The sequence below is a fragment of the Elephantulus edwardii genome, unplaced genomic scaffold, assembly GCF_000299155.1.
Source record: "Elephantulus edwardii isolate Elephantulus edwardi_28Jun2011 unplaced genomic scaffold, EleEdw1.0 scaffold00038, whole genome shotgun sequence".
Taxonomy (NCBI): domain Eukaryota; kingdom Metazoa; phylum Chordata; class Mammalia; order Macroscelidea; family Macroscelididae; genus Elephantulus; species Elephantulus edwardii.
Genome location: NW_006399788.1, coordinates 15,133,524 through 15,146,427, shown reverse-complemented (window position 1 = coordinate 15,146,427; position 12,904 = coordinate 15,133,524). Strand labels below are relative to the sequence as shown.

General features: G+C 44.9%; 1 protein-coding gene across 1 annotated transcript in view; it reads right to left on the bottom strand.

Moving 5' to 3' along the window:
- The window catches only part of SCARA3 (scavenger receptor class A, member 3), a 46,767-nt gene extending 34,731 nt beyond the window's left edge, over positions 1-12,036 (bottom strand). The window contains exon 1 of the mRNA XM_006884925.1: positions 12,030-12,036. Coding sequence (XP_006884987.1) covers positions 12,030-12,036 — 7 coding nt within the window. The remainder of the gene's footprint in view (positions 1-12,029) is intronic.
- Positions 12,037-12,904: the final 868 nt, after the last annotated feature.

The following is a 12,904-nucleotide window of genomic DNA, read 5'->3' as shown; positions in this document are numbered from 1 at the left end:
TTTTTTTTACTGAGATTTTAATTGAAAGATTATAGAGGACTTGAATTTCCATGCATTCATTGTTGCACATTTTCCTCCCTGCCCAACTCTCCCCCCAGTTTGCTTTTCTCTTTAAAAAAAAAAATTCTTTCATTGTTATACAATCCCCTCTACCAATCCACTTTACAGCTCTTATTTTGAACTCTTGTCATGCAAATAATACCTAATCATATATTCCTTTTAAACAGTTCTTCCCTTCTTCTGTTTCAATGCAGTGTACTTTATCCCCTCTTTTCTTAGTTTTCCCCAACCCTGATGTTATTCCTGTTTTACAACAGTGGCATTATGTAGTATTTGAACTTTTGTGACTGAGATATTTCACTCAGCATAATGTCCTCCAGGGTCACCCATTTTGAATAATTTTTCATGAGTTCCTTGTTTTAAAATGCTACATAGTATTCCATTGTGTGAATATACCACAGCTTCTCTATCCATTCAGTTTGTTGATGGGCATTTGGGTTGTTACCAACTCTGCCATTGTGAACAAAGTCACAATAAACATAAGTGTGCATATATCTGCTTGGGTGGCGGTTATGGTTTCTTTAGGGTAAATTCCCAGTGGTGGAATCGCTGGGTCAAATGGTATTTCTATTTCCAACTTTTTGAGAAAGCGCCATACAACCTTCCATAGTAGTTGCACCATTTTACACTCTCACCACCAGTTTCTCCACCACCTCACCAGCATTTGTTGTTTGAATGCAGTTCATCTTTTAAGTTCCTGGCTACTAGTACCAAGAGTGCTGATTGTGGAGCCAAGCAAATTAAAGCTGTTAACAATCTCAATCTCTTCACCATCCATCATGATGTTGCTAAATTGGCCCAGTAATGAGAAAGTTTTTAGATTTTGAGTGATATATTACTGTGATAGGTAAGGTTGTGTCTCTACTTGACCAGGCCATGATTCTCAGTGGTTTGTTATCATGTTGTCATCCCTCATGATAAAAGATGATATAATGTAATCATGTCTATGATGAGATCTGCTAGCAATTACCAAATCAGCTGAAAGGAAACTTCCTCAGAGATTGGGCCTATATTTAATATATATGAACATTCTGGCAAAGTTCTCTGGCATTTAATTCTACCTGAATCCTGCTTGTCATCATCTGACCTCTGGTTCTTTGGAGATAAAAGTCAGTAGTCAGCCATATTTCCTGCTGGTTTTGACATTAGTTAGTCTCTGCAGATTGTGAGTCACAGATATCTGACCTGCTGATCTTGGGTCATCAGCCCCTGCAGCTTTGTGAGTAAGGAGAAGCCTCCAACCTGACATCTGACCTATGGACTTGGGACTTCCTAGTGTCTACAACTGCATAAACCATTTCCTTGAGATCAATATACCTATTTATATTCCACATATAAGCCTCACTAGCTTCTCTAGAGAACTCAGACTAAGGCAATCAACATCTTAGAAATTCAATTAACATCAAAAGTTTTTCAAAGTCCTGTGAAAATAAACTCATTTAAACCTGTGTTTCTCAAACTCATTTGACCATAGAAAGCTCTGCTTCTTATAAAAATATAATTAATTACTTCACTGGATTGCACATGTGAAATTGTTAAATTGTCAAGTACTAAGGTTTTCCTATATTTTTGAAACACTAAAAGTAAAATTCACAAACTCATCTATTAAATTCATGAAACTGGTATCAGGAGGTACACTTGCACTATGGTACAATATTATAGATCATTTATATCTTTAGTCTTTCTTCCTCCTTTCACCTGCCATCAGCCTTGATGGAAATAATACTTACCTTGAAAACTCACTGATCTTATAGACCTCAGGGTTCTTTGACATTGAACCTACAGATAACATCTCCACATTGGCCATAGCCTGATCTGTCCACACTCTGATCTTTTTTTAATTTTTTTATTGCTGTGTATCAATCGAATCAGATCTGACCGGCACAGAAGGAGATTGCCTCTCCTTCTCCAGCAGAGCAGCTGGAGGATTCAAATCATGGACCTTTGGGATTGCAGCACAGCTTCTTGCCACTAGGCCACCAGAGCTCCCTCACACTCTGATCTTAAAGAATTATTCCATCTGCCTTGATCTCAGTGTTAGTGTACCCTTCTTATACCACAAGTTTCTTTCTTTACATATCCCCAACTTTTACAATATTTACCTCATTCAGGCTATCAGCTAGACTATATTCTAAAACCAGCCTAAGCCTCCAGGGTCAGCTTCAACTCCGTGCAGCCTTTAGCTTTTTCTTCTGGACCTTGTATCGTTCACTCTTTAGTCTGTTTTCTCTGAATTGTGCAAGAATGTTAGAAAGTAGCTCTACTGAGTCCTAGCATCTGGATCCTCATTTGCTATTCTTACGTTTTTCCTCCTCTCAACCCACCTCATTCTCCAATGATGAGCTCACCTCCTACCCAACTGAAAAGACCAAAACTGTTTAAGTCTAAACTTCATTGTCTTCCCCTAATCATGCCTATGAATAGTTTCATCCTGTCTTGTAGCTTCGACACTTGCTCAAGATGTTTATACCTCAAACCCAGTATGGGTGAGGGTGTCTGGAAATAGAACTCCCCATGAGTGTAGAGGGTAGTGTCACACTCTTATTTCAAACTTCAAAGAAACAATCTCCTTATGAAGAAATTTTCTTTTTTTCCATTTTATTACTATTGTGTGTGTGTGTATGTGTGTGTGTGTGTGTGTGTGTGTGTGCCGTCAAATCATATCTGACTGGCACAGGAGGAGATTGTCCCTACTTCTCTAGCAGAGCATCTGGTGGATTTAAACCATGCACCTCTGGGATTGCAGTACAGCTTCTTGCCACTAGGCCACCAGAGCTCGCCAGTTTTCTAAGGAGATAATTATATAACAATGCAAAGATGCATTCATAAAGACTGTCACTGTGTGCCATGATAAACCTGAGGAACAAATGAAGAGAGCTTAAATGCCCATCCACAGAGGATTGACTAAGTAATTACTGAGCCATACTACCATCATTTAAAAAGATAATGTACACCTATATTTGTCATATAGAAAAGATATCTGAATCCTGTTATTGAAATTTTAAAATAGATATGACAGAATAACAAGGATCATATAATCTCACTTAAGTGAAAAAGTCTGGATACAAGTAGAACCAGAAAAGGATCTGAAAGATGCTCTCCATATGAATGCTATTTTGGTTTTCTTTTCTGATTTTTTAAACATTTTTTCCTTTCACAATTAATATGCATCATAAAATAAAAAGGTTAAATGCAATTAGTAATACAAAATCTATATATTCACATCTTTCTTCTCACTTTTCCTCTTCGCTGTTTTTGCTGTCAAGTCAATACTGACTCAAGGTGGACTCAACGTGTTACAGAATAGAAGGGTTCACAGGATTTTTCCCCCCTTCTTGGATGCAAATTCAATAAGTCTTCTTCATTCCTCTGGGATCTCAATAAGACAGAAGCCTTTCCACTTTCCAAGGCAGATCCCACCAAGTTTATCTTCTTCATCACTTTGTTCTCATTTATCTTCTCTTCCTTCCCTCTACTCTCAAATAAGCACAGGGCATCTCTATCATGAATATTCCTTTCTACTCAGCTCTGTTTCTCATTTTATTGTGTTAGTTTTTTTCCTGGCCATCCAATAAGAGGTTTCTCTGTATCTTTGCTTTAGATATACCCATTCCTCCCTCACTCTTCCCAGTTTGATTTGCTAGACTACCAGTGCTTAATTATTGACTATTTTTTCACATGACATTTTCACATTTACAACAACAGTAAAGTATACTATATGACTATTTCACAAATCAATTATATATGTATGGAAGTGGAAAATGTTGAGGTTTGAGATGAAAGTAATTAGATCTATGATGGCTAAGGTACTGTGTCAACCTGGTTGGGCTATGATTCTCAGTGGTATGGCAGTCATGCAAGGTTTTAACCTGACAATTATGTCATGGTGTAATGTGACAGTTATCAAATAATGTAGTTACCTTCCATCTTGTAATCTGATGTCATCCTCCATTTGTGCTGACATCAAATTCTGCATAGCTACCTAGTCTTTGGACCCGTTGTTGTTGTTATGCTCCATCAAGTCACCTGTGACTCAGAGTGACCCAATGTACAACAGCTCTGAAACCTGCCCTGTCCTAAGCTAATCTCACTGAATCCAACACACCTACTTTCATTACCCCAGTTACCTTGTCAATCCATCTCATCTGTCGTCTTCCTCTCCTGCACTCCTCCACTCTTCCAAGTATGATGTCCTTCTAAAAGGACTGGTCCCTCCTGGCCACATACCCAAAGTACGCGAGACGGAGCTTCATGATTCTTGCCTCCAAGGAGCAGCTTGGTTTCACTCTTCCTCGGACAGACCTATTTTTCTCTTGGCAGTCCATGTTATGTTCAAAACTCTTTTCCAGCACCACAACACAAAGGCATCAATTCTTCTTTTGTCATCCTTAGTCACTGTCCAGCTTTCTGATGCATAGCAAGTAATTGGGAAGACTATGGCCTGAATTAAGTACACCTTAGACTGACATCATTGCTTCTCAGTACTCTAGAGAGGTCCCTGACAGAAGATTTTCCTAATTCAATTTGTCTTTTGATTTCCTGACTGCTGGTGCCAAGATTGTTGTTTATGAAACCAAGAAAGTTGAAATTGTTATAAATGAGGAGGTGGTATAATCAAATTATCCTATGGTGGTTGTGATGGATTAAATCGTGCACCTTTTGTCCCAAGTATATGTATATAATGATGCAATGTGGAAGTTATATAATGATTCCCCTATGATTTGATAAGCCAATTGTAAATTTAAGGATGGGATATAACACCTTTAATTTTATCAGAGCCCAGCCCCAAATCAAGGGGAGTTTCCCTAGGACGCATCCTGCAACACCTTTTGTTTCACAAGAAATAAAAGAAAAGCAAAGGGTACAAAGAAGAGGAGACCTCGGAATTAGGGACAGAGGACCTCTTTTAGATCCAGGGTTTTGTGCTGGAAAACTCACAGAGACAGTGCTGTCCTAGAGCTGGCACCCGGAACGTGGACTTCTAAACCATTAAAGAATAAATCCCTGTTTATAAAGCCATCCACTTGTGTTGTATTTGTTAGAGCAGCATTAACTAAGACACTTGCTTTATAGCATTCAACACTGTCGCTCATTTCCTCCTTTGAAATGTTTTCTTCTCAATTTCCATGACACTATCATCATAATTATCTGCCTATGTCTTTGGCCAATCCTTCAAGCTTGTTTTCTTTCTCCTACTTCCTAAAAATGGAGATTTCTCAATGTGAGCTAAAGCCATTAGACAAAGTCTCAAGGGAGTAGTAACAAGCCTTCTGCAAATCCTACCAGGGACTCACCAATGTGAACAGGACATATGGCAGCCCTTAGTTTGGCATTCAAGCCCTTCCTATGATTTCTGTATCTCTTGATAAATCCTCCAGGAAGATCTCTCTAGCCACCACTCTTGGATACCTTTACATGATGTCCTATTGCCCAGCTTTCATTCATACTATTTCCTCCCTCTTCTTATTTTCCTTGACCAACTTAATCTAAATCTCCCCCTCTACCCTTCTCTCATATATTTTCCCATAAGCCTTTCTGAATTGTCCCAGTTAGAAATTTCTTCTTTTTTTTCTTTACCCTCTCCCCAGGAATTGCTATTGATGGAATTGAATATACTAATTTTCCTGTGTTATCTGTCTTGATTATTTAATTATACACACACACACACACACACACACACACACACACACACACATACAGGGACTTCTGGTGACCTATTGGTAAGAACCTACACTGCAATCCCAAAGGTATAGAATAGAATCCCAAAGATATAGAATCTACCATGAGATGGATGGGCAATCTCCTCTCATGTGATTTACTGCCTCTGAAAACCCACTGGAAAATCAGCTCTTGACAGCAAACAACAGATGTGTATATCTCTGCCTTGAGGACAGGGGCTGTCTTTGTCAATTTTAAACTAGCATGCTTCTTCTCAAAAAGCACATGCACAGTAAATGTTTGCTTACTTAGAAGAATAGAGCAACAACCGCGAATATCCAGTTTTCAGCTTAGATTCAGGGAGAGGTGAGGGTATCCATAAGTCACTAACTAGAGATGTTCCAGCCACTTTTGGAAATACAAATCTGGAGCTCAGAAGAGTAGATGTGGGATTATCAGCCTATCCCCATGTGTCAAATCTACAAAGCTGCTGACATCATTCAAGGAACAGGTGCCCAGTGGGCAGGAGTCTGTGGCTGAAACCCTTAGGCTCAGACAGAAGAAGAGCAGCAAAGGAAAGACAAGAACCAGAACCACCGACAAACTCTTCACCTGAGATCTCTCTCATTTTACACCACTGTCCATCATTTCTGAAAGATTTGTATACATATCCCCGTAAGAATAAACCCCTTAAAAGAAAGGCAGTGTCTGCCCTCTTTGTCAACTTCCATAGCAACAAACCTTGGTGCTTGGGAATTGGTCAATCAGTTGTTGGCTGGATCTTAGTTGAATGCTTATGCTAGCTTGAAGGTATTGATACGATTGCTGCTGTTGTGTACTGCCGAGCTGGAACTGACCCATAGCTGACCCTCCATCAGCTTTTCAGGTGCTACTGCACAGAAGGAGATGGCCCATCTTTTTCTTGCAAAGTAGGGGGTTAATTCAAACCACATGACTTTACTTCAGCAGTGCAATTCCTTAACTCTAAGCCACCAGGGCTCATACTTTCAGCATGTTGTTAGGAGAAGCTATTCTTTGGAGACGGACATTATGCTTGGAAAGGGTGAAGGGTTGGCGAAAGAGAGGAAGACCCTCAACCAGAAGTACTGGCACAGTGATGGGCCTGAGTATATGAGCGATGATGGAGATGGCACAGGACAGGACAGGGTTCAGAGTTGTTGTTCACAGGGTCCCTATGAGTCATATTCCACTCAATGGCATCTAATAGCAACAACATGCTGGTTGTGGTGACACAATGGCTTGATTCTTGTCTCTAAGGAGTTCAGCCCAGTGAGGGACTTGGATGGTTCACTTACTAAACCCAATTGGCAAATGCCTCCTACATACCAGACCTTGTGCCAGGAAGGAACCGATGAGAAGGAGCAAGGGCTCTGTCTTTGTGAAACTCTTACTCTAATACAACCTTGTGGACTTTATTGTCATATTCTTAGGAGTATAGTATATATCCCTCCATGAAAGAAAAAGCAACAGAGGAGAATGGTAGAGCTGGGGAAACCTGAAAATAAAAATAAAAAAATAATAAAAATCCAGCTTACTTCCAGATGAAAAGAATGAGGGAGTGTAAGTGTCTTCATCAAGATTATAAGGTTGCTTTGTGACAAGATTAGACTTGAACTTGGGTGTCTGTGGGTCAACAGTCACTACATACACATATACGCACACTTGCTAAATTAAACATAATCAAAGATGGGTGGAGTATATATGAGTGGCATAGTTGGTCATGTCTCCCCATGTGCCAATTCTAATACCCAAAGCAGCTGCCTGTCCTTCACAAGAACTGCCAACAAATTTTCCAACATCTATGGAGATGCCAGGGACCCTTTACTGGGAAGTGGAAAGCTCTTTCTTGTTTCTCAAAAATGAGCTTTGAGTTATTCAAACTGCCCCAGTTGTATGGGAAATTGATTATTCCTTGTGTGTAAGGCTCTGAATCTGATCTCTGGCTTCAGGATCTCCTGGGGTCCCTTGATCTCCAACCCCCAGAACTGGATTATTTGCTGACTTTTCTACATCTCTGGTGCACCTATGCTTTTTGTTCTATCCCTAGGTTTCTTCTAGCACCCTGAGGTCAAGGCACATAGGTTGGCTTTTCAAAAGAGATTCAGTCAGTCAAGGCAGATCCTGGGGCCGACTCATGAGTGGATATCATCTAGCTGCAGCCAAGCTGTGTGTGGCAGTTTTTCTGGGATCACATAACTTTATTTGTTCACAGCCCCCTCCCCTCTGATCACATGGTGTGGGCACTGCTATTCGATTCTGCAGGGCGGGGTAGATCCACCCACGCTTGGTGAACAGCAGGGAGTGGCTCTGCCCTTCTCATGGCAGCTGAGGACAGATCTCTCAGGGGCAAAGGATTGGCCCATGGAGCAGGCTCGCTTCCAACCATCCTCACCAAGTTACTTCCGGTCTCCAAGTGGAACTCAGGCCCAAAAGTGCTTGGGTGAATCACAGTGCATCAGAGCAGGAATCAGCCCCGGGGACCACCTGGAAGGAAAATGAGGTCCAGAGAGAGCCTCCATGGGGCTAGGACTAGCGTGCACATCTTCAAGTTTCAAATCAGCGATCTTCTCACAGTACCAGGCTGCTTCTTCAAGAGTAGCAGCCTCACATTAGCTGGGAAGGTTCCCTGTTCAGGCCTCTCTCATGGGAGGTGTATAAACAATTCCACGGCGGCTGTTAATGGCTCAGACAAGCCAGCAGGAAACTCTGAGGTGGGCCCGTCACCAAGTTGCTGGTCGCAGCTGTGCGTTTGGGGCACGCGTGAGAGGGGCAGCAGCTGGTGCCAGGTGCAGGTTTGTTTCCAAAGAGAGGGCAGCCTGGGAGGCCCGCCGGCAACAGGAGGGGCCTGAGGTTGGAAACAAGCTTGACTGGCAGAGTGGCCCCAGGCGCTGGGCCACTGGTGGGCCGTGCTCCTCAACAAGCATGTTGTTTTGTTTTAAGTACCGTCTCCACCAACACCCCCTTCCCCCATAAAACATAACATCACAGTATTTGCTTTGAGCGGGGAACTGTGACTTTTTGCCAACAGATGTAAATCTGCAGATCGGCGGGGCCTTTCCAGGCCCGCGTGCCGCCAGCTTCCTCTCCGAAAAGGGCTGCTCTGGAAGTGGCTGCCCGGCTTTGCCCGGCTCTTCGCTTTTTCCATGGGGGCGAAAAATTATCCCAATTCTTCATACTCCACACACCCCAAATGCCAAATATTTGCTGTCTGCCTTGCTGTTTCCGTCTCAGGTAGAGGTGGCAGTGTTCCTCACTGGTGGGTGGACTGAGGGAAAGCTCTCCAGGGCAGCTGCCCTGGGAATCATTTCTTCGCCTTGCTGGGGCAGCTCTGCAGTCTTAGCCCAGGGGGTTACAGAAAGAGATCACTGGGGTCTCCCTGAGACTGGAGAAAAAGACAAGAATGTTGCTCTGAGGGCCTTGGTGGACAGCAAACCTTGCCCCACAGGATGGTGAGGCTTTCTTTGGGTTGACAGTAAAGAAAAAAGTTAAAGGGACAGAACTTGGGTTTCTTCCTAGAAGCTCACAGGCCTCCTAGTCAGCTGGCAAGGAAGCTCCTGGACCCAGACAAAATGTTTCAGGGGAACCACAGTACCTTCTCCTGGATATTCCTTTACACCAGCTCTTTTCTCTGACACGCGGTGGTGGGTGTTGTTAGCTACTTTCCAGTCTATTCCAGCCCATGTCGACCTCATATGCACAGAATAAAATGGTCGTGCAAAATTGGCAAGGCTGTGACCTTTCAGAGAAGCACGTCACCAGGCCATCCTTCCGCCATGTGGAATTGCTAACTTTTCTGTCAGCTGCATAGCTCTCAGGACGCTCTCTGGGGAGTTATGCTGCTAATCCAAGAGCGGTGCTTTGGTAGTGGTTTGAGTTCACTAGCAGCTCCACAGGAGAAGATAGGCAATCTCCTCTCGTGTGATTGACAGCCTCAAGAAAACCCCAGTGAACGGTCAGTGCTAAGTTGGTACTGACTCATTAGCAATGACTTTTGAGTTTAAATCATAATTCTATCACCCATGGAACAGTGTATTTTGTGCATGCTGTCAAGTCGGTTCTCATTCACAAGGACCCTCTACCACAGAGTGGAACTGCTCCAAAGTGTTTCCAAGATGATAATCATTGTAAGAGCAGATTCAGGGCTTTATGCCTTTGAAGCTACAGTGAGTTCCAACAGTTACCTTCTCCACCAAGGTTCTTTCTCAACTCGAGTTCATGGTTACAGAGTTGAAACTGATTCACAGTGGACCCCGCACTGGGTTCTGAGGTTGTAAATTGTACAGGAGGAGACTGTTCAACTTTGTCCAAGGAGCTGCTGGTGGATTTGGGGTGTCAGAGAGGCATGCTTTTGGTTAGCAGCATCCAGTGGACTACATCCCAAGGGCTCCCTTCTCTTACGTTTAGAGGAATAGTATTGCTCACATAAAAGTCTCTAAATACTACTTATTCACTCCACTAAGGGAGCTGAATGTCTCCTCAAATTCAGTCCTACTTATCTTTTCCCCCCTATTTATCTCATAATATTCTCTCTTCCAGTGTTCATCGGATGTTGCTGGAGCCAAAACCACTCTGAGAATGTGTAGCATCTTCCCACCACCATGAAGGTCCACAGCAGCATGAACTTCAGAGCCTGTGGTGAGCTGTGGGCTAAGACCTTTACTGAGGCTCCTGGAAAGCCTGCTGCCCTAGGGCCTGCTGACTGGTGAGCAAAGCGTACCAGAGATGTGGTAGCTGAGATCAGGAGCTTGGTGGGTGAGGCACCTCTCTGTCTGCCAAGGGAACTCCCTGGAGTTGATTATAACTTGTTTGCCTCATCCTAGGCATTTCAAGAGATGGGAAGCCATCAGAAGGCACAAATAGAAGGTAGCAGTGGTCAGAGAGGAAGAAGTACACAGAAGCAGAGGTGCATTCGGAAGTAGTCTGAACTGGAAGTGAGGAGTCCTGAGCTCTTAATCTCACTGAGTACCTGTGAGTCTTGAGTAAGCTACTACTCATGTCTCAAGATTCTGCTACATAAAGTGGGAGGTCCAGCACATGAGAATGTAGTACTGAGAGCCCTTGTAAAAAAAAAAAAAAACAACATAAAGAATGAACACAACAACCAGAGGGCATTAAAACTAGTGCAGGAACTTGTGAGCATGGGGCCATGTATGGGTGCACAGGCTGCCTTGCAGTTGATCTTGGAGTTTTGGGAATAAGTTTCCTTAGCTGTACAATGTAGGGGCTAGAAGCAGAGTTCTGTGCAATTTCTGATTCCAGTGAACCTTCAGATCCTTGTATATAAAAGAGGCAAATAGAGCTGTTCTAGTTGCAGTGGGAGTGAGAGTTCTCAAACCCACCTCCTTCTGCCCTCCAAACAACATCCTTCAACCACACCTGAGAGGACTTTAAAGCCCCAGAGATCTCACAGGTCCTTTCAGTGCCAACATGCAATTAGTTAATAGGTGGTCACCTTCCCACTTCTAGGATCATGAGCATCTGTCAGGAACACCATGGGAGGATTCTTAGAAAGCATGGGAGATAGCATTCAGAGGTCCCTCCTGCCCCATGTGATGAACCCAGAGCTTGCCTCTCTCCTAACATCAAAAAGAATTTAAAGATCAAGCAAGCTTTCCTGCGCCTCAAGAAAGTCAGACCCAGGAACACCACATGCAACTAAGTCTGGTTCTTGTTTCCATCCAAAGAACTGGCTGGAAGTCCACTTTTGCAATGACCCAAGTCTGGGCCAAGGCTTCCTCAGCTGGCTTGTCCTAAGGAGGCCAAGAGACATAGGTTGGGGTAGGCTGGGCTTAGGTTAAAGACCTCTGGCACCAGTCTTCTCATAGGGAAACAGTTCAAATTCCTTGAGGGGAATCTGGAATGGGCTAGATGGGAGCTGCAGAAGATGCTGAGAGTGGTCCTGTGGGTGGAGATCTATACTGCTAGGACACTGGGCTGGGGACTTCTTTCTGCATGGACTAGCAAAAGGTATCTCACCCTTCTCTGGGATTTAAAATCGGGTTTAAAGGCTAGCACAATGAAGGACCGGACTGTAAAGTGCGCTGTGTGTACACTTACTCCTTCCTCTCTTTACTCTTTTGCTCTGAACATCAGGGCTCTCTCCCACAATTACTTTCTCAATATGAGAGAAAAGACAGGCAATTGACCCCTGAATTACTTCCCTGAGTGTCTCCTGCTCTCAGCTTCCTTTGCCTGCAAGAAAGGACGCCTACTGAATCCTAGGCAAAGGAGGGAAGGGGGCCCCAGGATCTCAGCCTCAGAACTCCCACTCTGGCTCACGCAGGGCTTACCTTTCATGGTCCCTTCTGCCTGGGCCTCAGGAGGGACCCGCTGAATGCAGCTGGTGCTGTAGTTTCTGGAGGGAGTGACCCAGTGTGAAGCCCGAGGGTCCTTCCAATGCCACAATCGATCGATCGCCGCCCCCTAGGCGCTGCCCGCAGGGGCGGGATGTGATGCTGGAGTCATGCTCCGCCGCCCGGGTCAGGAGGTGGGGGGCTGAGGGAGGGTCCCGTGGGTGTGGCCGCCGGGGGCGCCCTGGCGCGTGCCTAGTGCTGGGCCCCACCGCCGCGGGCACGCATCCCGCTGAGCCCCGAGCCCCTCCGCAGGCGCACGCTTCCCGCCAGCTGCCCGAGAGCCCGCACTGATCCCGGCCTCCTCGCTTCGCGCTTCCTCCCTCTCCTCGCCTCTCCTCCCTCACTCGCTCGTCACTTCTTGGGCCCCGGCCCAGATCAACTTCCTTGGTATTTTCAAAACTGCCGCGGCCAGGCCTCTTTGTGCTGCCGCTAAGTCCTCGTGGCCCCCAGGGCCCGCCTCCGCCTGGCCCGCTATGGGGACCCCCGACCTGGCGCGCCTCAGCGCTAGGAAGAGGGTCTCAAACCCAGGTGCAGAGGGGTCTTGGGGTGCTTTCCGAGCAGGCACCCACACTCTGAACTCCGGCTCCCTTGGCCCTGCCCGCACTGCGCCCCCTCCCTACTCGTTGCAGGCACCCTCACTGCCACTAAGATGTCCCAGCTCTGAGGACAAGAGGAGAAGATCCTCTTAGAGTTGTTTTCCTTGTTGGAACCACTTTAGTAACTGGGGACGGGGGTGGGGCGTGGGGGGTGGTGGTGGAAGGGTGGAGAGGGGGGAGGCCTACAGATTTTACCCACCTCAACACTTTTCTCAC